This window comes from Chelonoidis abingdonii, chromosome 2, assembly GCF_003597395.2.
Source record: "Chelonoidis abingdonii isolate Lonesome George chromosome 2, CheloAbing_2.0, whole genome shotgun sequence".
Classification (NCBI taxonomy): Eukaryota; Metazoa; Chordata; order Testudines; family Testudinidae; genus Chelonoidis; species Chelonoidis abingdonii.
Window position 1 is genome coordinate 58,138,148 of NC_133770.1, and position 24,201 is coordinate 58,162,348.

At 37.7% G+C, this 24,201-nt stretch overlaps 1 protein-coding gene across 3 annotated transcripts in view; it reads right to left on the bottom strand.

The window, feature by feature from the left end:
* Positions 1 to 24,201, bottom strand: part of DGKB (diacylglycerol kinase beta) — a 495,108-nt gene that overhangs the window by 313,038 nt on the left and 157,869 nt on the right. For 2 of the 3 annotated variants that reach the window (XM_032784098.2, XM_032784096.2), the window contains exons 12-15: positions 22,461 to 22,559; positions 13,778 to 13,810; positions 8,764 to 8,880; positions 123 to 196 (exon numbers count right to left, since the gene is read on the bottom strand). In XM_032784098.2, the coding sequence (XP_032639989.1) occupies positions 123 to 196; positions 8,764 to 8,880; positions 13,778 to 13,810; positions 22,461 to 22,559 (323 nt within the window). The remainder of the gene's footprint in view (positions 1 to 122; positions 197 to 8,763; positions 8,881 to 13,777; positions 13,811 to 22,460; positions 22,560 to 24,201) is intronic. The other variant, XM_032784097.2, reaches the window with a different exon arrangement.

Below are 24,201 nucleotides of genomic sequence, written 5' to 3' on the forward strand. Positions count from 1 at the left end.
AAGTCATTCAAACTAGTTGCTCTAGATCTGTTCTTCAGGTTGTCAACTGCATTTTGACACAAAGGATCAACATATCAGAAAGACTGACACACTTTTAAAATAAAAAAAAGTAAAGAACATACCTTTCTCCTTGTTTACCCCCACTTTTAGGGTTGACAAAAACTAAAAGTGGATGAGTTCCTGGAACTGGAGTGATCTAAAAGTAGGGAATAACACATGCATTCGTTAATGTTGTGTGTTGCCTTCGATTTATCCTACAGTAGACAGAAAGCAACAAGCTTAATGCAAACTCAGGCTGTGCTCCTGTAACTGTAATCCAGTTGAAACAATTCCACAATTTGCAATGATTCCCTTTTGACTGAGTTTTTACAAATTGTGTCATTTATTATTCTTGCTCTGGCATACTGTTGTGCTGCCATTTTAAACGTAAGTTCCATTGAAATCAATTCAGCATTGGCAAATACCTAAATAAAGGATGTACACATCTGCTGATGCAAGAAATTAATTACTTTGATCTGAGAGAGCAAGTATATCCCATGGCAGAAAAGCAATAAAGAAAACACAGTATCTCAAGAAAAAAGTTTTTTTTTTTCAACAATTTAAAACTAGCATTCCCAGTCCTTTGGGGTATGTTTTCAGCCAAGTCTCCAGGTGTGTCTAAACCTAAACTATGTGAAATGTTGACCCTAAAGGTGATGTCACAAGATGATCAGTATTTTTTTCACGTTACTAACCCTCACTAATTGAAATGACATAAAACCATGCTTTTTTAAAAAAAAGTATAGCAATCAGTATCAGTCAAAGATAGAAATAAGAATATTGGAGAAATGAATGTTCTCTATCTGCTTCCCCTCCCTCAGTTGGGGATGTAACATAACAGATATTGACATCAGTTTTTAGCTTAGATGCAAAACTATCACCACCTTAGTAGACAATATAATTGCTCTGCACTTTCAGATATTATGGGGCACGTCCCCAGCTGATGTAAATTATCATAGATTGATTGACATAAATGAATTTATGAAAATATTCACCAGCTGAGGATCTGATCCTGTATCCCTTTTCAATCCGTTAAGTAACAATTTTACATTAAAGTTCTCCACATCATTTTATACAAACATTACATGAGAAAACATCTTAAACGAACATTAAGGTTGCAAAGTTGAGCACTCACAAGTTAGCAAAAGCCAGAATTAAGAGTGTCCCTGCTCTCAGCTGTTATATCTGATCCCCATGGCAAAATCCTGTTCAGCTCCTGTAGCTGTGGGCTGGAGCATACTCAGTGCAGATGGAATCTTCAGGGAGTTTTTTTTGCTAAACTCTAACAAGTCTCCATTGAGTATGTACAAACTGAGATTTTTCAGAGGTTTATAAATTGGCCAGATTAGGTTGATTTTTGATGGAGACAGCAAAATGCACATACCGAACAAAAAATTCGGTTTCCTCTATCAATATTCAAGTCCTTGCTCCAAAGTACTGAGACAATAGTGCTTCTAAATGAAGTAACTATACTCTTTTTTATTTATTTTTTTAACATTGGCAAAATAAAGTATTTCTCCTTAATCTCATTCTCTGAAATGGTAAAGTGTCAGGCAACCTTACCTATAGATAGTACTATCAGTTCCATCTATAATTATATACAAAGTGGATCTGATTCTGATCTACTTTACACCAGGGTAAAGTCCAGTGAAGTTACTGTAGTTACCCAAGTGTAAAACCAATACAACATCAGAAGCAGGCCCAACATACCTATACAGAGTATGCATTGGATGTTTGTGGATCAGTATACTTTGGATATAAAATTGCAGGATATATTAAGGATTGTCATATATTTATTTCTTATCTATAATTTTAATCAATTTTAGTTGTTTAGTCCAATTCCAGTTATGTTTGTTCCTGTGAACTAAGTGTAAACCAATGATACTCATTGTGACAAAGATGGACTATCTACCTGAAATCCCTTAGGACTCAGGTTAATTAATGAGACTCATCTTAAGGTTACACATGATCTATTACTTCCTCTAATTAGAAATAATAATCCTGATCATTATGCTGGTTAGCTAGAAAGAAGCAAGATTAATGTGCTTAACTATGATTAATAGTCTTCTCTAAGTAGCACAGATCCTCAGTGCCACTGAGTTACCTGCACTTTCTTCTGTGATTATGTTTTTTTCTTGATACTTTTCCAAACAAAAAAAATAAATCTCGTACACGCAATTATTTCCCTTTCAAAGCTTTTATATTTCAAAGTCCAACTATATTATCATAGGTAAAAGTTCCTGGACCATCTAAATAGCCTAACAATCAATTTCTATTCTGTTCCATTCTGAAAAAAATTAGGTCTCTTTCAATTAATTCCTTATCGCTTTTCTAAATGACTTTTCTAAATAATGTAGACATTTCCAGATAATTCAAAATGCAACTTGAGATTTAGACTAAATTAGTGAACGTTTTCATGCCTTAATTTAATTTAAAGAAGGCCTTCCTGAAGTTACAGAACTGGTCACTTAAATTATCTGGGCCCAAACCTGCAGTAGAAGTCTTGCCATTGTTTTCAATAGGAGAAGACCAGATCTATCTTTAAAATGAGGACAATATTACTAATCTCACAGAAATGTTGTGAAGATCTGTTAATGTTTATATAGTGTTTTGAGAACATAAAACAGTAAATAAGTGCCAATTAAGTTTTCTGATCCAAATATTTGTCTTCCAAGTTAAACTGCCTGAACACCTGTTTTGAGTAAATTACTGATGGCAGTTTCTATATTTTATAGGGAGATGGTAACATTATAAAATAAAATTTTTGTCTTAGATTATTATTGATCCAACAAAGTATAAGCATTTGTTATCTAACTGTGTAATTAAGTAGTACAAATACATATTAACCTTAATTACCCACCTACAAAAATTTAGCATCAGATATCTTTATACAGAAAATTAGGACAACAATATGAATGGACAATTTACTATATTTACTGAATTTATTAACCAAATCTGAGTCCTTATATAAACATTGTTAGGAAGAACTATAAAATAAATTCAAAAATTAAAAGCCTCACAGATCTGGAGAATCTCATAGATCCACAGACTTTACGACCAAAAGGACTATCGTGATCATCTACTCTGACCTCCTGCACATCACAGACCACAAAACCTCACCCGTCCACCCTATAATATAGACCCATAACCTCTGCCTGAGTTATTGAAGTCTTCAAATGTTGATTTAATGCCTTCACGTTATAGAGAGTGAATCATTTACTCTAGTTCAAACCATGTTGCAGAGGAAAGTGAAAACCTCACAGAGTCTCTGCCACTCTGACCTGGGGAAAAATTCTTCCCCGTCTCCATATCTGGCGACCAGTTAGACCCTGAGCAGATGGGTGAGACCCACCAGTCAGAAACCTGAGAAAGAATTCTCTGTATTAACTCAGAGCCCTTCCCATCTAGTGTTCTATCTCCAGCCATTTGAAGTATTTGCTGATAGGAGTCGTGGATTGATTATATGGCATTTTAGGCACTCTCATCATACTATCCCCTCCATCAACATACCAAGTTCACTTTTGACACTGTGACAAAGTTCCTCCTCTACTTTGGTGGGTCCTGCGCTTATTGGTAGATTTGCTCACCTCAGTGATCTTCCCCACAGTCTGGGCCAACTTCTCCTGTGTCTCATCAGGAGTTGGGAGGTTTGGGGGGAACCCAGGCCCGCCCTCTACTCCGGGTTCCAGCCCAGGGCCCTGTGAATTGCAGCTGTCTATAGCGCCTCCTGTAACAGCTGCATGACAGTTACACCTCCCTGGGCTACTTCCCCATGGCCTCCTCCAAACACCTTCTTTATCCTCACCACAGGACCTTCCTCTTTGTGTCTGATAATGCTTGTACTCCTTAATCCTCCAGCAGCACCCCCTCTCACTCTCAGCTTCTTGCTCTCAGCTCCTCAAACGCACTTCCTCTTCTTTGGCTCCCCCCCCCCCTCCTGACTGGAGTGAGCTCCTTTTTAAACCCAGGTGCCCTGATTAGCCTGCCTTGATTGGCTGCAGGTGTTCTAATCAGCCTGTCTGCCTTAATTGGTTCTAGCAAGTTCCTGATTACTCTAGTGCTGCCCCTGCTCTGGTCACTCAGGGAACAGAAAACTACTCATCCAGTGACCAGTATATTTGCCCTCTACCAGACTCCTGTACCCCACTGGCCTGGGTCTGTCACAACATACATTAGGTTTTTGCCCCCATTATGTCCCTTCAAAGGCTGTTCCAGAACATCACTCCTTGGATGGTTGAAAACCTTTGTCTAATTTCAAACCTAAACATATTGATGGCCAGTTTATATCCATTTGCTTTTGTGCCACATTGGCCCTTAACTTAAATGACTCCTCTCCCTCCCGGATGTTTATCGCTCTGATGTATTTATAGAGAGCAATCATATCTTCCCATAGCCTTTGTTTTCTTAAGCTAAACAAGCTAACCTCCTTAAATCTCCTATCATACGGTAGGTTCTCCATTCTCCTAGTCATCCTAGTAGCCCTTCTCTGCTGCACCTGTTCCAATCTGAATTCATCTTTCTTAAACACGGAAAACTAGAATTGCACACAGTATTCCAGATGAGGCTGTGACAGGTTGGACTCCTTGAGATACCACTGAGCCCACCTCTTATGCCAGTTTGGGCACCCTTTTTACCTGTCTTGCTGAGTCAGGCTATTAAGCCTCCTCCAACACACCCAACTGCAGAACGAAACAGCCACTGAGATCAGTTCTGGGAAGGCTCAGCTTAAGGGACTTCCCTAGCACACACATGTCCACCTCCATTGGAGTGCAGAACCAAAGATATATTATAAAATCCGCCTCTTCCCTCATTGTGGAAGAAGCTATGCACAACTTCTCCCCCCCCCCCACCACCCAGTTAGAAATTACAGAAACTGGGTTTAATAATAAACAAAACAAATTTTATTAACTACAAAAGGCAGATTTCAAGTGGCAAAAGGGGCAGTAGACAGAACAAAGCAGATTACTAAGCAAATGAAACGAAACACGCAAACTAAGCTAGTTTCACTAAAGAAATTGGTTACAAATAGAATTTCTCACCCTAGATATTGCTGAAGGCAGATTACAGGAAGTCCTGAAAGGCAACTGCAATGGTCTCCCTCTTGAGACCTCAGGTATTATTACTCACAAGCTAAATGCCCTTTTAACCCACCTTGGGTTCAACCCTTCTCCCCCACCCCATTCAGTTCTTGCCTCCCAGTGTTTTTCAGTGTCTCTTTGGGTGAGGAGGCAGAGGAGACCCATGATGATGTCACTCCCCTGTCTTATATAGTTCTTGTGCAAGGAGGAAATCCTTTGTTTTCTAGTGAAAAACCACTGACATTTCAAAAGGGGAGGAGGGGTATGAAGTACCAGTGACTTGGACGCCTGTCTCTGCATGGCTGTAGCAGCCACAGCTCATAGGCTGTCTCCAGCGTCCACAGGAAGACTAACTTTTTTCACAGTCCATTGTCTCTGATAATGGCCCATTAGCCCTATCTGGCTTTTCCACTGTTGTACCTGAAGGGCTGGTTGGGGTTGAGACCCAAAGTAACACATTTGAAATACAGATATGTAATTAATATTCCTAACTTCAGATACAGAAATGATACAGGCATATAAATTGGATAATTATATTCAGTAAATCATAACCTTTCCAAACATATCTTTCATGAGCCATCTTGCATTAAGTATATCTCAGTTATGTCATATATGTATCATAAGCATATTTTCATAAAGAATATGGAGTAAATGTCACAGAGGCCTCACTAGAGCCTTGTACAATTGTAATAATACCCACTTTCTCTACTGGAAATACCTCTCCTGATGCATCCTAGTATTTCTTTAGCCTTTTTTCATGCCCACACCATATTGGCAATTCTCAATCATCCTGCAATTGACAAGGTTTTTCTCTGGCTTTGTTGCTTCCAACTGATACATCTGAAGCTTATAGCAAAAATCCTTGTTGTTAGTCCCTAAATGCATGACCTTTCATTTCGCACTAGTAAATTTCATCCCATTTCTATTCCTGTTTTAAATGTCATTCAAGTTATCATATGTGATATTCTCATCCTTCTCTGTATTGGCAATACCTCCCAGGTTTGTGACATCTACAAATTTTATTAGCACACTCCAACTTTGTGTGTCAAGGTTCCCCTTTCTGCATGACCCACTGTAGCCTCCCCTTTAACCAGTTCCTTACCTGTCTTTCTATTTGTGTGTTTATCCCCATCTTCTCCAATTTAACTAATGATTTCCCAAATGGAACTGTATCAAATGCCTTACTAGAAATCCAAGTGGATTAGATCTAATGCATTACCTTTGTATAGAAAATCATTTTATCTTAAAAAAAAAAAAAGAGAGAGAGAGAGAGAGAGAGAGATTGGGGTTGGTCTGGCATGACCTTTTATAAGGTCATGTAAAACCTTGTTGTATTTTATCCCAATTACCATTTACCTGTGTGTCCTTAACTACTTTCTCTTTCAAAATTTGTTTCAAGACTTTGCATATAATTGAAGTCAAACTAATGGAACTGTAGTTTCCCAGATCACTTTTTCTTCCTTTCTTAAACATAGGTACTATATTTGCCATTCTCAAGTCACAGGGCACAACCCTGAGTTTACAGATTTATTAAAAATCCTTGCTATTGGGTTTGCAATTTCATGTGCCAGTTCCTTTAATATTCTTGGACGAAGATTATCTAGGCCTGATTTGGTCCCATTAAGCTGTTTGACTTCCGCCTCAGATGTAGTAATTTCTACTTTCATATCCTCATTCCCATTAGCCACCTGCTACTGCCCCCCAAACTCCTCATTATTCTTACTAAAAACTGAGGCAAAATATTCTGTTGGAAGTTGGACTACACCTATATTATCTTTAATCTCCACCCATCCTCTGTCCTTAGTGGTTCCAGTTCTTTCCTTGTTTCCTTCCTATGGCTAAAATACCTTTTATCGTTGGTTTTAATTTCCTCTGTAAACTCCAACACTTCTTGGCTTTTGGCAGTTCTCATTTTTCCCCTACACTTTCTGACCTCCAGTGGGTAGCTTTCCTTTATGATCCATCTCTTTTTCTATTCCTTGCAGGCTTTCTGCTTTCTCTTAATATTTTGTTTGAGAAGCTTGTTCAGCCAGTTCTGTTTGCAACTCTTCTCTACAATTTTTTCCCCCTTGCTTGGGTGAAGGCTCTAGATAACTTCTGCAAGTAATTCCAAGCCTCATCCACATTCAGATTCTTGACTTCAGTCCAGTTAACTTCCTTAACTAATTCTTTTAATGTTTTTAAAAATTGCCCTTTTAAAATCAAGGTCCCCAGCTGCAGATGTAATTTTAGATTACACTGCATTAAGTCATGATCACTCAAACCAAGGTTGCCCTCTAAGTAATTCTCGCTATTTATCAATACTAAATTTAAAATAGCATCCCCTCTTTTTGGTTCAGTGACTATCTGGTGAAGAAATCTGTTTGCTATCACATCCAGGAACATCTGGGTTCTATCATTATTAGTAGCACTTGTCCTCTTGTCTATATCTGGGAAATTAAAGTCTCCATAATCACACAATTCCCAGCTGTATTTATTTCATTAAAAATGTTAAAGAAGTCTCTGTCCTTATACAAATTGGATTCTGGAGATCTGTAGCAGACCCCAAGCATCATCCCACTGTTGCCTCTCTTTCCCAAAATGATTTGATTTTATCCCTTACACCAAACAGATTTCATTTAATCCTTACACCAATTCTAATTTCTACCTCACCATTGGTATACGATACTACTCCACCATCTTTACCTTTATCTCTATCATCCTGAGCAGCACATACCCGTCAACACCTGTATTCCAAGCATGACTACTATTCCACCGTGTTTCCATTATCCCTATAATATCTGGTTCTAGTTCTAACATTTTGTTACCCAGGCTCCTTGCATTGATGTGCAGGTATCATAGCTGTCTCTGCTTGGCTTCACCCAGATCCCTTGCCCAAGCAGGTACAGTCATTTTACTGCCAACTGTTGCAGCATTGCATGAGGAAAAAGGGGGACTTTGAAGTACACAGGATGAACCAAGCCATTTAAGACTTTAAAAGTTAAACCAATACCTGAAACTGCACCTTAGTGCTTCTGAAAATTCCAACGGAAACACCCTAATGGGCTCTAAGGTGCCACTATCTTCCGCTTGTTTCCCTACCTACTACTATAAACTGAGGCTCAGATGAACAAAGCCTCCGCAATTTTGCCTTCAAATCAAGCTTGAATCCTGGTAAGAAACATGGTACTACTCTATTATTGTTCATATAGTTCCATGTGTGTGCATGGTGCTTTACAAAATAAATAAAAATAGAGTCCCTTCACTATGTATCAGATAAATGGAAACACAGAGCTTAGTGTTATCTGCAATGTACGGACAACATAGGCTGTACAATCAGCTACTGAGGGGCCTGAATCATGCTTCAGCCTGGTACTGGTACATTTTTGTGACTAAAAATACTTTAAGAGCTTCAGAAGTTCCACCTGTCTCATTCTAGAGAGCTGAGAACCAGGAATGAGAATCTTGCACAGATGACATCCTTAGAGAAGGAAACATTTACATTTTTGTAAGGTAAGTGGTAGTATTTTCCAATGCTTAGAAGTATTGGAAATATTCATACTGTACTGTAGGAAATGGTTCCTTTTTAAGGTTGCTTAGTGTATTGTCTTCTCTTAATCTATAAATGCCCATATAAAAATAAATAGAACAACAACCACCACCACACCTGAAGTCCTTGTCCATCTACAGTGACAGAATTTGCTCTTTGCATCTTAGTCCGTTCTCCCAATTTGTTCATTTGCTGGGGGCAACTCTTTTCTTTTTTCACAGTTGCCTGTCTTTCCTAGAAGAAAAGTACAAAAGGCCATTTTAACATGGAATACAAGTTTACTCTAGCTGATGGAGTGGAACCACGTACTAGCTTTTCCACTAGAGGCAAACGTTCAGATCCCGCATTAGCGAAAATGAGATCTCGGTCAAGTCACTATGTGATGTTTGGATACTTCACACAACATATATTTGTGTGACTAGACGTGCCATAGAGACTAGGCAATAGATAGATGACAACTGTCCAAACACAAAACAAATGCAACGGTGTGAAAGATAATCTGACATTGTATTATCCTCATCTGCCAGGTCTAGGTTCTCTAACGTGGAAGCCAATCACATAAAATCCTAATAATTTAAAATTAAATTCTTTAAAAGATTACTAATTGCTAGAAAACTGTTTCTGATGCAGGACAGACAGTTTTTTGAGGGCACTTTCATTGGGTCTGGCAAAATATACTCATACTTTCAGGTACTGTAATAAACTGACTATATAGATTTAAGAGAAATCTTTTCTTTTATAAAAGATACATTTTGGGGAACAGGGAAACAATATACAGAGAGCATAGCTAACCTACATCAGACTTCTAAGAGGTTGGCAACTTCTTATAAAATTGATGTATAGGGCATATGGGTGGGTGAAAGGCAGAGAAGATATGACTCTTTAGAAAGAGAAATACTGTGAGATTTGAGAACCAGATTTTCAACTGTTTATCAACTAGTTTCACCAAACTTTGTGATATCATTGAAATTAAAAAGAGGAAGAATTCTACTTGTTCTCTGTATTATTCATTTATTTTTCTATTTATAAAATAGATCCATCCTGTCCTTTTTCACATGTCCACAAAATACAATGCAAAATGATATGGCAGATCTTGATTATTTAAAATCTGTGTCCCCAATCCTGGGCTGTGCTCCATTAATTTTATATCACTCCAGATATGCAAAGGGGCTTTAAACTAGCCAAGGGATTAGACTGGCACAGAACTACCTCAGCAGGAAACCACAAGAAGGGCACTTTTGTGCCACTACCCTCACTCCCCCCGCTGTGCTCAATAAGCAATGTATTAAATGCCACAGCTTATGTGACATACTGGGGCAAATCAGTCCCTGGGGTACTTGCAACAAAGCCAATGGGGTTTCACTGCAATTATTTTGTCCTATTCTTTCTAAAGGAGTTTAAACTAATTAGTAAGAGATTTTGACACAGATTCTCTGGCACAGCTGAAAGACATTCAGCTTAGTACAATGCCTGAACAGCACTATTGTTATTGGGGTTTAGTTGGGGGGCAGCACTGGTTTTATACCATCATTGTGTTCCCAAAATCAGGGGTTGGGCAGGGGTCATTCTTGCCCTGGCAGAAAGAAGTGCTTCTAGTTGGCTCAGGATGCTCTAAGTTGTACCTGGCACCTATGGCCACAAAGAGACCTTTTCAGTAGCCAGGGATTGCTGAAGGACAGTAGCATTCTGACCTCCAATAGGAGCCTACAGGTATATAGCACAGAACAGATATGGCACTCTATACTTGCTGGATATTTTCCCTGTACAGGGAGAATCTTCAAGAGGCCAGTTAAGTTGGCCTTTTGGATGTTTTGCACTTCTGTGCCAGTACAATAGGATTATAGTGGGCTGGGAAGGGCTCCCTGCACCGTCCATTGTCTACCCTCTGGCACTTGGGGAAGCTTTCTGAGGCAACCGCACAGGGACGGACGATTGGCTCCTCCTCTTCCCTTTCCCTTATGAGAAAGGATGATCTGTTTGGAAAGAGGGCCAGTCTCTCAGACAACCCCTGGATATTCAGCTCTAAGGGCTTAGTCTCCCAGAGTATATTACCCCTTTGTGGGGTTTACTTTCTACCCCTCTTCCTGGCACATACTGCTTTCCTGACAATCAGAACGGTTTTGGGTTTAGCGCATCTTGTGACTGTTTCCTCCTTTGCTGAACTACTTCTGTTACCCTCAGTCTATGGATGGAGCAGCCTTCTTCCTGTTCACCACCCCTTCCAGTGGCAAGTTCCCCCTTTTAATCTGCTGCTCCTTCAAGGTGCATCTTGTTAGTGTGGAACATGCCCAGAAGAGCTTGTCAGTCTCCTCCATATCAGTGTGAGGACATGCCCCTTCACAGGGCCCAAGAATCGGCACATAGCTTAGTTGTTTTAAATATCAAAGTACATTTAATGCTTATTCAAGGGACAGATTAACAGTGTTGGCCAGGCATTGTACAAGCTTGCCTGAACAGCCTTGGCAATGTACCTCAGCACTGACCTGAAAAACACACACACTCTCTGTGTTGCCCCTAACACTGTCAACAGTGCATGGCTTTTATGATTTTTACAAATTGGGACCAGGATGAGACAACCAATCTGATTTTCATATTTTATCTCACACAAGAGGTATGCCTTGCATGAATCTACTGTGCCACTCACTAGTATTTTCTAAATGGGAAATCTGTTAGTGCTATGAGCAAAGAGAGACAATTTCAAATATTAAAACAAATTCTGCATAACAAGAAACATTCTAAAGAACTTTGGAAATAATTATCATCATCATCATCATCAATCACTCAAAAATTAATAAGAACTACATAAAGAGAAAATACCGGAGTTAAGTAGGATTTTGTAATACCTTGGTGCAAAAGATCAAATATTGCTATTGATGTTGCAGTATTTTCAAATTTCAAACCATCTGTGGCTGATATACAAAAATGGTTTAAGGACAGAAGTGAGGGGATTGGAGAGAATTCAAACTCTAAACAGTGTTAAACTGAGCAACATATTGTATAGTAACTCCAGAACACTGAAGGAAAGGGAAAGGGGTAAAATCCAACATATAAAGGAGAAAATAATTTTAAAAGAGAACAAATAAATTATTTTAAAAAATAGGTCTATTCCTAATATGTGCTGTTAAAAATCTATTTTTACACCATGCTGTTTCTCAGAGAAAAAGTATTTTTACATTGCTGAGAACGGTCTTGACAAAAGCGATGTTTACCACAATGCCCAAACCTGCTGTTATTGATCATTCACAAACTAGAAGCAGCAAGTGATGATTACCTCAAGCACAGTTGTTGTTGTTGTTTTTAATCCCAGCATGAGACACAGATAACAGGAAAGCCCCTCAGTTGGCACTATGGCTGATACTTCCATTTCCAGAATCATCCTTTATCCAGCTTGTATTACTTGTGGTCTGGGTTAGAGAACAATTTGCCTAACTGAACAAGAAAGCTTCTCCTGCAGTTATACCATAAAATTTTTCCACACACTGGAAATAGAAAAATCTACAGGCTTTAAGAGAAATATAAGAGTTTTCTATAGCATCTCTATACTCTATAGAGTATAATGGAAAAATTATATTCCTGCTATAGAACTCCATTAGAGGTTATGAAAATCTACAGAACAGACATTATCTACTATAATCTATTGTTTTACAGTGATTTCTAAAAAGTATATTTATTTTGTATTAACTTCTACAGGACTTTCTCACCAGGGACTGCCTCAGTGAATCTAATGCCTGCTTCAAAAATGGTGTTGCAATACATCCATCAATCCAAACTGCAACTCTAAACATCTCAAATGTATAGAACCAAAACAGTGTTTCTCTGTTATGGGCACCTGCTGTCACTTTTCCAAGTGATGGTGGGGTCACATTGCTGGGGCAGGGATGTAGTGGCAGAACCAGAGTGAGTAGCATGCTGCAGTGTGCTTCGGATCACGAATTGCCTTATTTTGGTCTGACATGTACACAGGATAGCCTATACTCAGCAATCTCTGTACTTCCTGCCATCTAGTTTAGATATAGGACATATAGGACACCAGAGCATGTCACTGGGTGCCAGAAGAGTGTCCTCTCTGTAATGTTTTGGAAAGGGCAGATAAGGGACTGTCCACCTTCTATCCCACGCTCCTGCTGCTAGGCACATGATTTTTATGTGTGTTGCACCAACAAGGATTTGGCTCATAGTATAGATAGTATAGTATACTATGACCTACATCTTGACTGTTTACTCTACATATGTATTAATACAAATATAGAAAGAAATTTACATTTCATGGCCAAAAAATCTTCTCTCAGATTCCCTGGCACTGATGTTTTGTATATGTCTATCAAAGAAAATCTAAATGAAGGTTCCTTTCTAATTACAATTAACAAAGGATATTTTTTAAGAATTAGGATATTACTGTGATATCAAAGGTTTTATCAAAAACTAAAAATGGCATTTTAAAGAGATAATTTAATAAAAACATTTCTGAATAATGGTGCACAACTTCTAAATTAATGTTAGGTAAAGCTGACACTTAAATGAAATTGCAAAATGCAGACATTTATTTTCAAGATGGGAGACATTTATACTACAACTATGTTCTATTCAATGATTTTTTTCATTAGGACATACAAAATGAATGATGTAGCTGTACATTATTTTGTCTGATGGACATGAGTGAAGTTGAGTGAGAGTTACTCAATGTAACACTTAAAAAAGTTAATGTACATTTTGATGGCTTAAGGAATCAAATTGTTCTGCTCTTCTGTCCATTCTTCAGGTTGATAACATTCAAAACAACCCTTGTTACACCAAGTTACTCTAATTCTACACATTTTCCCACCTTTCATATCCCTTTTTTCTCCTCTTCACATTCCCTACTTTGTCAAACTATCCTTTGGCTGTTAGATATTGAGTGATCCAAGTTCCATCCAATCACTCCAGGGAGTCACTTGTTGAGTACCATGAAGCACTGCCTCCAGATAAGAGAGAAAGAACCTGAAAACTGAAATAGGGCTTTTCAAATGACAATGTACACTTCCACCACTAAACCACTAGGCCAGCCCCAAAATGCACTTTATTGCAAGAAGAATGTTGCAATATCCAGACCCTTTTACATTTATGTATATGTGGACACCTCTATGTTACGCACCTCATGGAGTGAAACTCCTAAAGTGGGTAGAGTCTGTTGGAAAAAAAACAGTTTCAGCTAAAACATTAGAACAACAGGAAATGGGAAAAGAAATCCACTAAAAGGAATATTAAGTTACAACAGTCATGCTGAACAAGTAATCAACAAATAAGTGAGCTGGTTTATTCCTATTACTGACACACTTCCACAAAAGTATATTCTCACAGCATTATGGCTATCATATCACAGGATTCATATTTCTGAGAATGAGGCTGGAACACTTGGTTACAGATTCAGAGAAAGAATGTCTGTGTTGCCTGAAATAGTTTAAAGAGACATCTTTTGCTTCTTGTAAATATTTTCTTCTTTTTTTGTCCTTTTAGTTTTTTGAATCCTAGTCCAAGGCCAGGAGAGACTGATAAACAATCTTTTTCTACTAATTGGTTAAGAACCTATACAGTGTGCATGTACAGAAAGAATTTCTGTTTTCTGTTGATAGGCAAAGGTATACCCTACTACACCTTTTAAAAAATGAAATTGTGACATTGACAAATACAGCTCTGTCTACTCCCACTAAGGTGTGCAATAAACTGTATTGAAGGCACTTGACAGAGCAAATAGATTCATGGACATCTGATCATCAATCTCCAGAAGCAGAGCATCATTCAGCAAAAGCTGACTCTGTGCCATAAGCATCTTGGAACTGACTAACAAGGGTCAAAGAAACATGAGTTACCCATTTATGGTGAGAGCTGTTTTATTACAAGATTTCCAATAATATTACACAAACATGAATGAGAGTAAGAGCCAGATCAAAGATGGGAGAGATTGTTGACATCTACATCTACATATTTTTTAAAAGCAGGCTGCTCTAATCTTGCACCAGCTGCCCTCATTCCCAAGGGGCAATGCCAGCAGCCCAGGATTGACCATGTACCTGGACATCTTGACCAAACCTTTTTCCCTTAGTTATATGCCTACATTGGAGGCCAGGAGAGGGGACAGCCTTAGAGCTACTATGGAGGCTCTCTCTATGCCTCCCAAGGTTTCCCTCAGCTGTCTGGTTACATTAAATATGAGACTGCTTTGCAACAGGAGAGTACCACAAAGCAGCTGGACTGTACTGGTGAATGTAACCCAAAAATAGCACAGATAAGTTGTTTAGAACATTTTCTCTATCAATTATTCTTTCCCTTGTACTCTATTGTATAAGCTATTTTGAGAACAAGGCTATCTTTGTGCAAAATATGGAGTCTGATATTTTTGTTAAGTGTTTAGCTATCAAATTTAAAAAATAAAAGAGTCCTACTAAGATCACTAACTGATTTTTTTTCCTGTATTCACATTTCTGGACCATTGGTGCACTTCTTGAGCGATTGAAGACAGTTGGCCTTTGATCTCAAAACTCAAAGTGCACTCAAAGAATGTATCAACAGCAAGGCCCAAGACAGCATGGCTTATTACTTACATTTAAAAACTAAAATAAACGTATACCATAATAGCCAATAATACATGATCTTCTAAGAAAGAAGATACAAACTGAAAAAGTAGATTTAAGATAAACGTGTATGAAAATCCAATGGAAGATAATCTGAGAAACAAACTTAGGAATGGATAGCAGTGATGGGGAGGGCAGGCAGCAAGGTATAATTCAAAATGATTGAATGTCTGCCATTTCAGTTTATCAGCATCTTATTCATTTTAACACTGAACTGTGTTTGCAATAGAGATAATTAGTTGGAAAGATACTTTCTTTTCTCCAGGTCAATTATTAATTTCAATCTGACTTCAAAGAAATGGAAAAGCTCTTGCTGTAGATAAGAACACCATTGTCTTTCGACTGTTTTAGATTTGCAGAGAATTGAATCTGAAATTTCATATAATGCGTTTGAGGAAAATACCTCTCTCTGTGTTTTAATCTCACAGTTTCATTATATGGTGTGCAACACTATTATATACATTTTGCAGTGCAAGGACATACATAAATAATGCTTACTAGGGTAAATGAAAGTTACTTAAATAGGGTGAAATTAGCCCCTCTGCAGAAGCCTTGAACAAGTCCTATGACCTACTTAACATCTTTTTTTGATGGTTTAAAAGGTGCCTTTGAACCGACTCTCTGCACAAGAGTGAATTTCACCCATACACTATACATGAGAAGAACAGATGAATAGTCTTAAAGTTAAGGCACAGGAATAGGATCCAGGAGAACTAATTCCCAGTTCTGTCACACATTTCCTGTCATGCCATTGCCAAGTCATTTACCTTTAATATGTATCATAAAGCTTGCTTTTATAATGTGTTTTTTTTCCAGATAAAAGAAAATCTGAATTGATTTATGCAAGAGAATGTAAAATAGGGTGAGGTATTCTAAGGTTTCTACTGCAATAACTTTTAGGAGTAACCAAATCACTCAGGAATGGCCCAACAATGACTTAGGCAGATAATCCTAACTACTGGCAATAAACCCCCCACACCACCACTTGCCGACTTTATGCTCAATTTGCTTTATGGTCAATTTTATCCACTTTATTTCTTTCACTTTTTGATACAGCTTAATGTCACTCCACTTTCTCTTTTTTGAAATTGATTAGTTACTATGGAAACAATGATGTGTGGAGTTTCATAATATACCCCTTGTAAAGTCAATGTACATAATGGTTTACAATTTGTACCTTGATTTGTAAAAACAAAGTTTGGATTATGGTTTTTAAGATCACTTATGTGGATTGAAATAATTATATGCAGTAACTCCAATGAAGTAAATGAAGTTTCACCAGAGTGAAAGCGGTAAAAGTGACAGTAGAATCAGATTTATTATGTATAAATCATATTGTGTGATTTGGTTGGTTTGTTGTTACACAAAGGAACATACATGATTTAGAGTGGACAGAGAGAAAATCTTATTATTCTATCACTTGTTTACACTGATAGAAAGAACGGTGTGATTGTACATTGATAAAATGAAACAGAGAGAGAGAAGGCACCAAAATGGAGAAGCCAAGATGTCAGGCAGCCTTACTCCTTTTTTGCTTCGTATAACAAGCCATATTGTAAAGAGAGAGCAGCTTTTCTTTCTTATTGGAGACTCACTCATCCCATTCCAATACTCCTTTTCTAACCTGGTTATAGTCTAATTCTATACTCATTCTAGGCTAGGATTCAATTGAGTTAAAGATTTTTAAACTCACTGCCAGTCAACTTTATCATGAACTTTCATTATGTGCATGTAATTAATTGGGTCCAATGAACAATATCAGCACTGAGTTATAGACTTTTCCCCCCACCATATAATTAGAATATAATTACCCACAGGATATCAGAATGATGCAAAACCTTTCCTCTAAATGTGCCCTCATTAGGAAACAAGTCTCAATGTACATTTATTCAATCAGTGTGAATTAATTAAAACGTTACTGAAATAAAAGAGGATAGCAATAAAGTGTATCTGACATCTATTAAAAGGCTATCACTTGAGATCTGCATGCACAGTTTATAACTAAACTCATTTAAGACAAGCAAGAAATTTCACAATACAATATACAATATGTACAATAAACTGGAACTGTGAATATGGCCTATTTTAAAGTAGACAAAATATGTCTTATTAAAACATGTAAAAATTACAGAAGAGCCACGCACAAAGTGCTTGATCTTTGTATGATATGGAATCATGCAAAGTTTTCTGTTTATCTGTATAGTTGTTTTAAAGAATACACAGTGCCAATTCCCCAAATGTGTGTTTTCTCCATATTTTTCAGCTGAGAGCTTTGCCTTCTGAATGTATGGGCAGAATCTGGTAGGCCTCGTTTTTAATGTTTTGAAAGATACTTTGTGTCTGGATGGCAGATTTGAATTTAACGTGTTCCTAAACCCTGCTTCTTTAACGGCTGTTAGAGTCACATGTTAGAGATGACAGTCTTGCATCCTCTTTGGGAGTAAGTGCTTTTTTTGTTTGTTTACATATTTAACAATCTTAACATTTTACTGTTACTCAAAATTGGAGGTTTTATAAACCTATACGTTATATCAGAGCTTAACATTATTATGAAGTACTTTGGATATGTGACAGAGAATGTATCTCTGAAAGCCTGTTGGTTACAGAGAGTCAGGTCATGATCCTGAAAGGTATTCTCCATGAGTTGCTCCATCAGCTTGATGGTAGCTCCACTGAAATCAGTGAGGTTCTATGTGGGTACAGAGGTCTGCCCATGCATTGCAACTTGCAGGACTGGGGCTACAAACTGTAACCCCTTTTGCAATAATAAATGCAGGGCTATGAGGCATTACAAAGGACATTAATTCACATTAAGGAACATACATACATCATACAAAAAGTTTGTAAAATGGCCTGGGTGAAATCTGTGATCTGATTTGCTGATTTACTAATACGTAAAAAATAAAAAAGCATCTTGTGCTATTTTGAATGCAAGAGAGTACATTTAAAAAAATACATAAAATTAGTTATTTGATACCATTGTAATTCACAAACAGCAAATGGATTTATATCAAACTTTCTCAAACACCTAATTTCTGTGCTGAGAACAAGCATAAGAAATTTAAGACCATAGGATAATAGAGGAAAAAAGTCACAAGTGACCTAAAATAAGGAGTTTAACATGTCAAGTCAATCTTGTATATAGTGTTGCTCACAGAGCACAGGGCAAGATTTTATTTACTGTAATATCAATGATTATTAAGTTTATCTTAGCTGCTGCCTGTTTTCATCTCTTCCAGCAGGCTGGTGATATTCAATCCATGTAATATATCTGGATAGTTTGCCCCCTTTCAACTCTACCACCTCTTCCCCCTATCCCCCCCACCACCATACAGCCAAACTTCACTGATCATTGCATTGTCCTTATTGTCTTCCAAACAGCATCAATCTTCTCAGTAAAATTCAATGATATTTAATATTTCATAATCATTAAATTATTGCGAAAACAAAAACAAATCATAGCATCAGCCCAGAAATGTAGGACTGGAAGGCACCTTGAGAATTCATCAAGTCCAGGCCCCAGCGCTGAGGAAGGACCAAGAATACCTAGACCATCCCTGACAAGTGTTTGTCCAACCTGTTCTTAAAAACTTTCAGTGATGGGAATTCCACAACCTCTCTTAGAAGCCTATTCCAGAGCTTAACTAACCTTATCACTAGAAAGTTTTTCCTAGTATTGAACTTAAAACTCTCTTGCTGCAGATTGAGCCTGTTATTTTTTGTCCTACATTTAGCGGACATGGAGAACAATAGATCAGTCCTTTTTATAAAGGCCCTTAATATATGTGAAGGCTATTGTCGAGTCTCCTCCTAGTCTTCTTTTCTCAATACTAAATATACCCCGTTTTTTTAACCCTTCCTAACAGGTCAGATTTTCTAAACCCTTTTTTTCATTTTTGTGGCTCTCCTCTGGACTTTCTCTCATTTGTCCACATCTTTCCTAAAGTGTTCCTCCTAGAATTGGACACCATACTCCAGCTGAGGTCTCAAGTGTCAATTAGAATGTGACAATTACCTCCAGTGTCTTACGTACAACGCTACTGTTAATGCACCCCAGAATATTAGTCTTTTTCACAACAGCATCACATTCTTGACTTGTATTTAATTTGTGATCCACTATATCCTTTAGATTTATTCCAGCAGTACTACCACCTAGCCAGTTATTCCCCATTTTGTAGTTGTACATTTGGTTTTTATTTCCTAAGTGAAGTACTTTGCACTTGTCTTTACTGGATTTCACCTTATAGATTTCAGACCAATTCTCCAATTTACAAGGTCATTTTGAATTCTAATCTTGTCCTCTAAAGTGCTTTCAACCCCCTCCCAGATGTTGTTATCCACCAATTTTATAAATACACTCTCCACTCCATTATCCAAGTCATTAATGAAAATATTGAATAGTATCATACCCAGGACTCACCTCCTGTGGAAATCCACTAGATACAACCTCCCCATTTGACAGCAAACCACTGATAACTACTCTTTAAATAGGACCTTTCAACCAATTGTGCACTTGCCTTATAGTAATTTTATCAAGACCACATTTCCCTAGTTTGCATATGAGAACGTCATGCGGGACAGTGACAATGGCAATAACAAAACTGTAAGATTGCTAAAAAGGCACATGGTTGAAGAGAATGACCTCTACGAGTGAAGGAGTATTCCAAGGGTGGCAGTACCTTGAAATGAGAGTGATGCAAGGCTTCTCTCTTTCTCAGCCATTAGGGCTTCTGGAATTTGCAGGCCTTCCCAGACAGACATGGTGGGAAAGGGGATCAGATACAAACTGCCTCATTCCCTCAAAACAGGATAGATTGTGGAGGAGTCTGGCCTGCTGGCAGTCTTTCCAAGAGATAAAGAAAATCTGTCTGTCTGCTTTTAACTTTGACTAACAGATACCAATACCCAGGAGAGAAGGGCTATTTTCTTTAGAAGACCTTGATGCAAGAGTTTTCAGTTGGCTGTTTGCTCTTTGCCACCAGACCTCTGGGGAGAATCTGAGTTCACTGGAGGAAGGCCTAGGAAAATGAAACTTCCAAGTAAGGGGATGATATTGGATGATCTCCAGGAGCATGGCCTTCTACAATGTTTATTTGCTTTTTCTTTTTATGACACATCAGATTTCTACTCATGAGCAATAATGCAAAAAAAACCCCAAAACATACAACAAAAACACTTTCTCTAGTGATCAGCAATACCAAAGTAGTGTACCAGATAAGAGACCCCCCCCTCTTCCTAGTACATAATGTACTGTCTCTGAAATGCAACATTTCCACGGATGAACGAATGAATATTTTTACTATTGCACATTTAGAGGATCACATCACTATGGTTCTTCCTGCACACAGGTATTCACTGCTTTGCTGCAGTTATTGATAGAGCTGGTTTCATATTCATTGAAGTATTACATTCATCACGAGCAATCTCCACAACAAAGGAAGTGGGAGAAACCAATTTTAAAAATTGTCAAGACAAACAACATATGCACTCTAATCAATCATATCCAGGAGGAATTCCTGTTACCCAGGTCAGCGATGTGCAATCTGTAATATGAGGGCACATAGTGCTCTATTACTACACATTTTTGGAAGGATCAACTGGATGACGAAACATACTGTATTGTAAAACAGTAAAGTTTCCAGTGATATACATTGCACCAAAGGCAACCACCTCCTTCCCATGACAATGTACATGTCCAGTGCTGTAATGCACTGTCCAAATTGGTATTGGTATGTATACTGAGTCAGATTTGTTTACTTTAGGTCACTAATATTTCTCAATACTTTTACTCCTTTTAAATTTGCAGAATCAAAATAAGCTACACAAAGGTGAACTAGGTTTACGTATCAACAGAACTGTTAACTAAATTCCAACTTCAGGACAAAAGTCTGCCTCCTTTGCATTTGTAAAACACCATGGAAAAAAATGGAGTTGCACAAATGTAACCAAGGGCAAAATTTCACATGCCAAAGCTTTATTATTGGTGATAATAATAAATACTATTTATGCATCATCTGAAATTCAAGTTGGCTTTCAGATCTCAGGCTGAGTTTGCAGTAGTGGTATTTAAGAAAACAAAAAGCAAAATCTCTTTCTACACATAAACTTACATTATCTGCAACCAGTGAAACACAATAATCATGGAAATCAACACATCATTACAGATAATCTAGGAAGCTACCATTTTGCAATTTAAGTTACTAACACCAGCTTAACCTAGCTTTGACTCCAATAACTGCAATGGAGGGATTCCTGATTTACATAGTTGTGGGGTGAGACTCAGGCATTAACAAACAAACAGCAAAAAGAGAACACAGATAATTTACAAATCATTACAGGCTATTTAATAAGCAGAACCATTTTTAAGGAAAAGTTTAGAGAGTTTAGAAAGCCGCTGTTCCTAATTTTTCTGACAGCTGTATAGTTTCTCAAATTCAACCATTACTTTTTTTGTTATGAAGTGTATTTAAAATGAAACGTCCATGTGCCCATGTATATCGCATCTGTTGTTAGCATTAAGATGATGATGATGCTGTGCCTTTCATAAGCATAAAAACTCAATTTAATGTATTAATATAGATGTTAATTCTGAAGGTCTCTTTCTCATGACAAACTGCTCAGCCTTTTTCAGTCATACCTATGTACAGTGTGCATTTCTTTTTCTATTTTCATTGAACTGAGTAATTGTTTTGTGGACAGTGAAATTTACTGTCCACTCCTGCAGAATAAAATATACCACAATGTTGACGCATAGCTTGCTGCAAGGCCAACGTCATCATTCTAGGTAACCTCCGGTTGAGATGAGAGACCTCAGCACTGCAGATATACAATGTGCATCCCAAGCAAAAACTGCCCATAAGAATAACTTCATTATTCCGGGAAGTTGGATCTATAAAAGACGTAAAATGTAGAAATGTTCTGCCTATACAATTTCTGGTAAGTACAGCATGACTGAGTAACAAAACCTGAGTCAGCTTCAGTTATAGTATATCCTACAGAAAGTTCATTGTCACATGAAGGAAAATGCAATACATTGAGGGGGAAGGGGGAAGCATTTCTGCCTGTAAGTCATGAACTAGAATTATCTGTTTGGGCTTATATAATGCTGTCAAATTAAAAAAAGCTAAAGCAGTCAAACATTTATTCAGGTTGTTCCAGTGTCTCTGACACAAGGCTATATCAGAATAGAGCATATGAAGAACTCACCAATACTATTGGGCAGATTGTTGTGGGTGGTAAAATATGGTCCTTCAAAGGGCCACAGTCGCATTCAGGCTTTAGATGTGAAGCACATTTATTATGGAGCTGTGGAGAAAGAGAGAAAAATAATAATCACCACGGTATCTCACTAGAATATTTCTATAAAGAACCTGTGCCCTATCTGGAATAGCATGAATATGAAAACATTAGATCAGTACAAGAATTAATACAGGAAAATATTTAAGAATTGTTGTCAAGTGACAGAATTATTTGACTAACATACAGTATTCTAGGACCTCACTTTGCTTCAGTTTAATTATTTTTTTCTGAGTTTTCAAAATTCTAAAAGTTAATTCTCTCTGTAGATCAACCAATCCTGAACAAATAAACCACGCTCTTTTTAAAGCACATACAATAGTGAAAACTTTGCTTCTCTTTGTTCACTTTGGAAAATATAATGTGGACATATTTTCTGACTGCCCAGACTTCCAGGAAGGGTAATTGCCTACAAGTACTTTTCTAACAGAAATGTAATGCAGCCAAAGCAGGGATTGCTGCATTCGGCTGGAGGCGGTAAAATGAGGCTCGGCTGCACCCCCGCGCACAACGGTCTCTTGGAACAATTATAAAGGGGTGTCACTAGAACCCAGTTGTTGCATGGCGCTCCTTCCCACCATGTAGCCCTGGGAGAAAAGTTCAGAGAGGAGCCAGGCAGAGACTCCAACTGGCAGGAGCAAACGCAGCCAAAGCAGGGACCTTTTTCACCTTTGGACATTCCATTTAGAACTGTTGAATGTTCTCTTATTTTCCCTGCCTGGTACTGATTGGATGTTTGCGCCAGCCTCCCCTCTCTCTCAGTCTCTTCACCTCAGCTTCACTCCAACCTGCTCTGTCCCTCTCATTCTCACTCCTTTCCTTTCCCTTCCATTTAGATGATCTCTTAAAAAAATTGTGGAACCAACATGCTATTTGCTGCCAACATACTGTTCACTCTGCTTCTGTGTTCCGCCCCCGATTCCTCCACTTATCTTGTCTCATTAGATAAGATTTTGGGGGCCAGAGACTGTCAATTACTCTGTGTCTGTACAGTGCCTAACACAATGGGGTCCCATTTTGGTTGCCCTTTAGGCTCTATGGTAATAAACATTATTATTAATAATAATGTACGAATATACTACATCATAATATATTCTGTACGGCCCATATATTGTCCAGAAAGCTATTTTTCAAGTTTTTAGAGAAGTATGAAAAATGTAATTGGGACTATTCTTCATACAACCTATAAATCCATTTACATCCCACTTTGTTCTCTTTATTCAATTGTTCAATTTCTCTGCATTTCTCATTCAGACTTTATTAATCTGCATTTATTCTTTATCGGTATATTGTGACTTCAGGTTTTTTTTCCCGTTCTTGATCTTTGTGGTTTTACTTTTGTTATTTCATCCATCAGAGCAATGATTTCATATGTTATCCATGAGTTTTTCTTAGTTATTAGCATCTTCCCTAGATGTTTATCTGCAGCTTCTTTGATAGCTTCTTTCAGACATTTCCAAATCACTCGGTCTTTGTTTTTATTAATGATCTGCAACACTTCATCTTGGTAGTAACTTTGTATTTCTTGATTCCCCAGAGCTTCAAGGTTCCATGCTAGATAACATTTGGTTACTGTATCTTTCTCAGTTTGATATTCATTCTCACCACTACCAATCTATGATCTGATCTACAATCTGCACTTGGCATAATC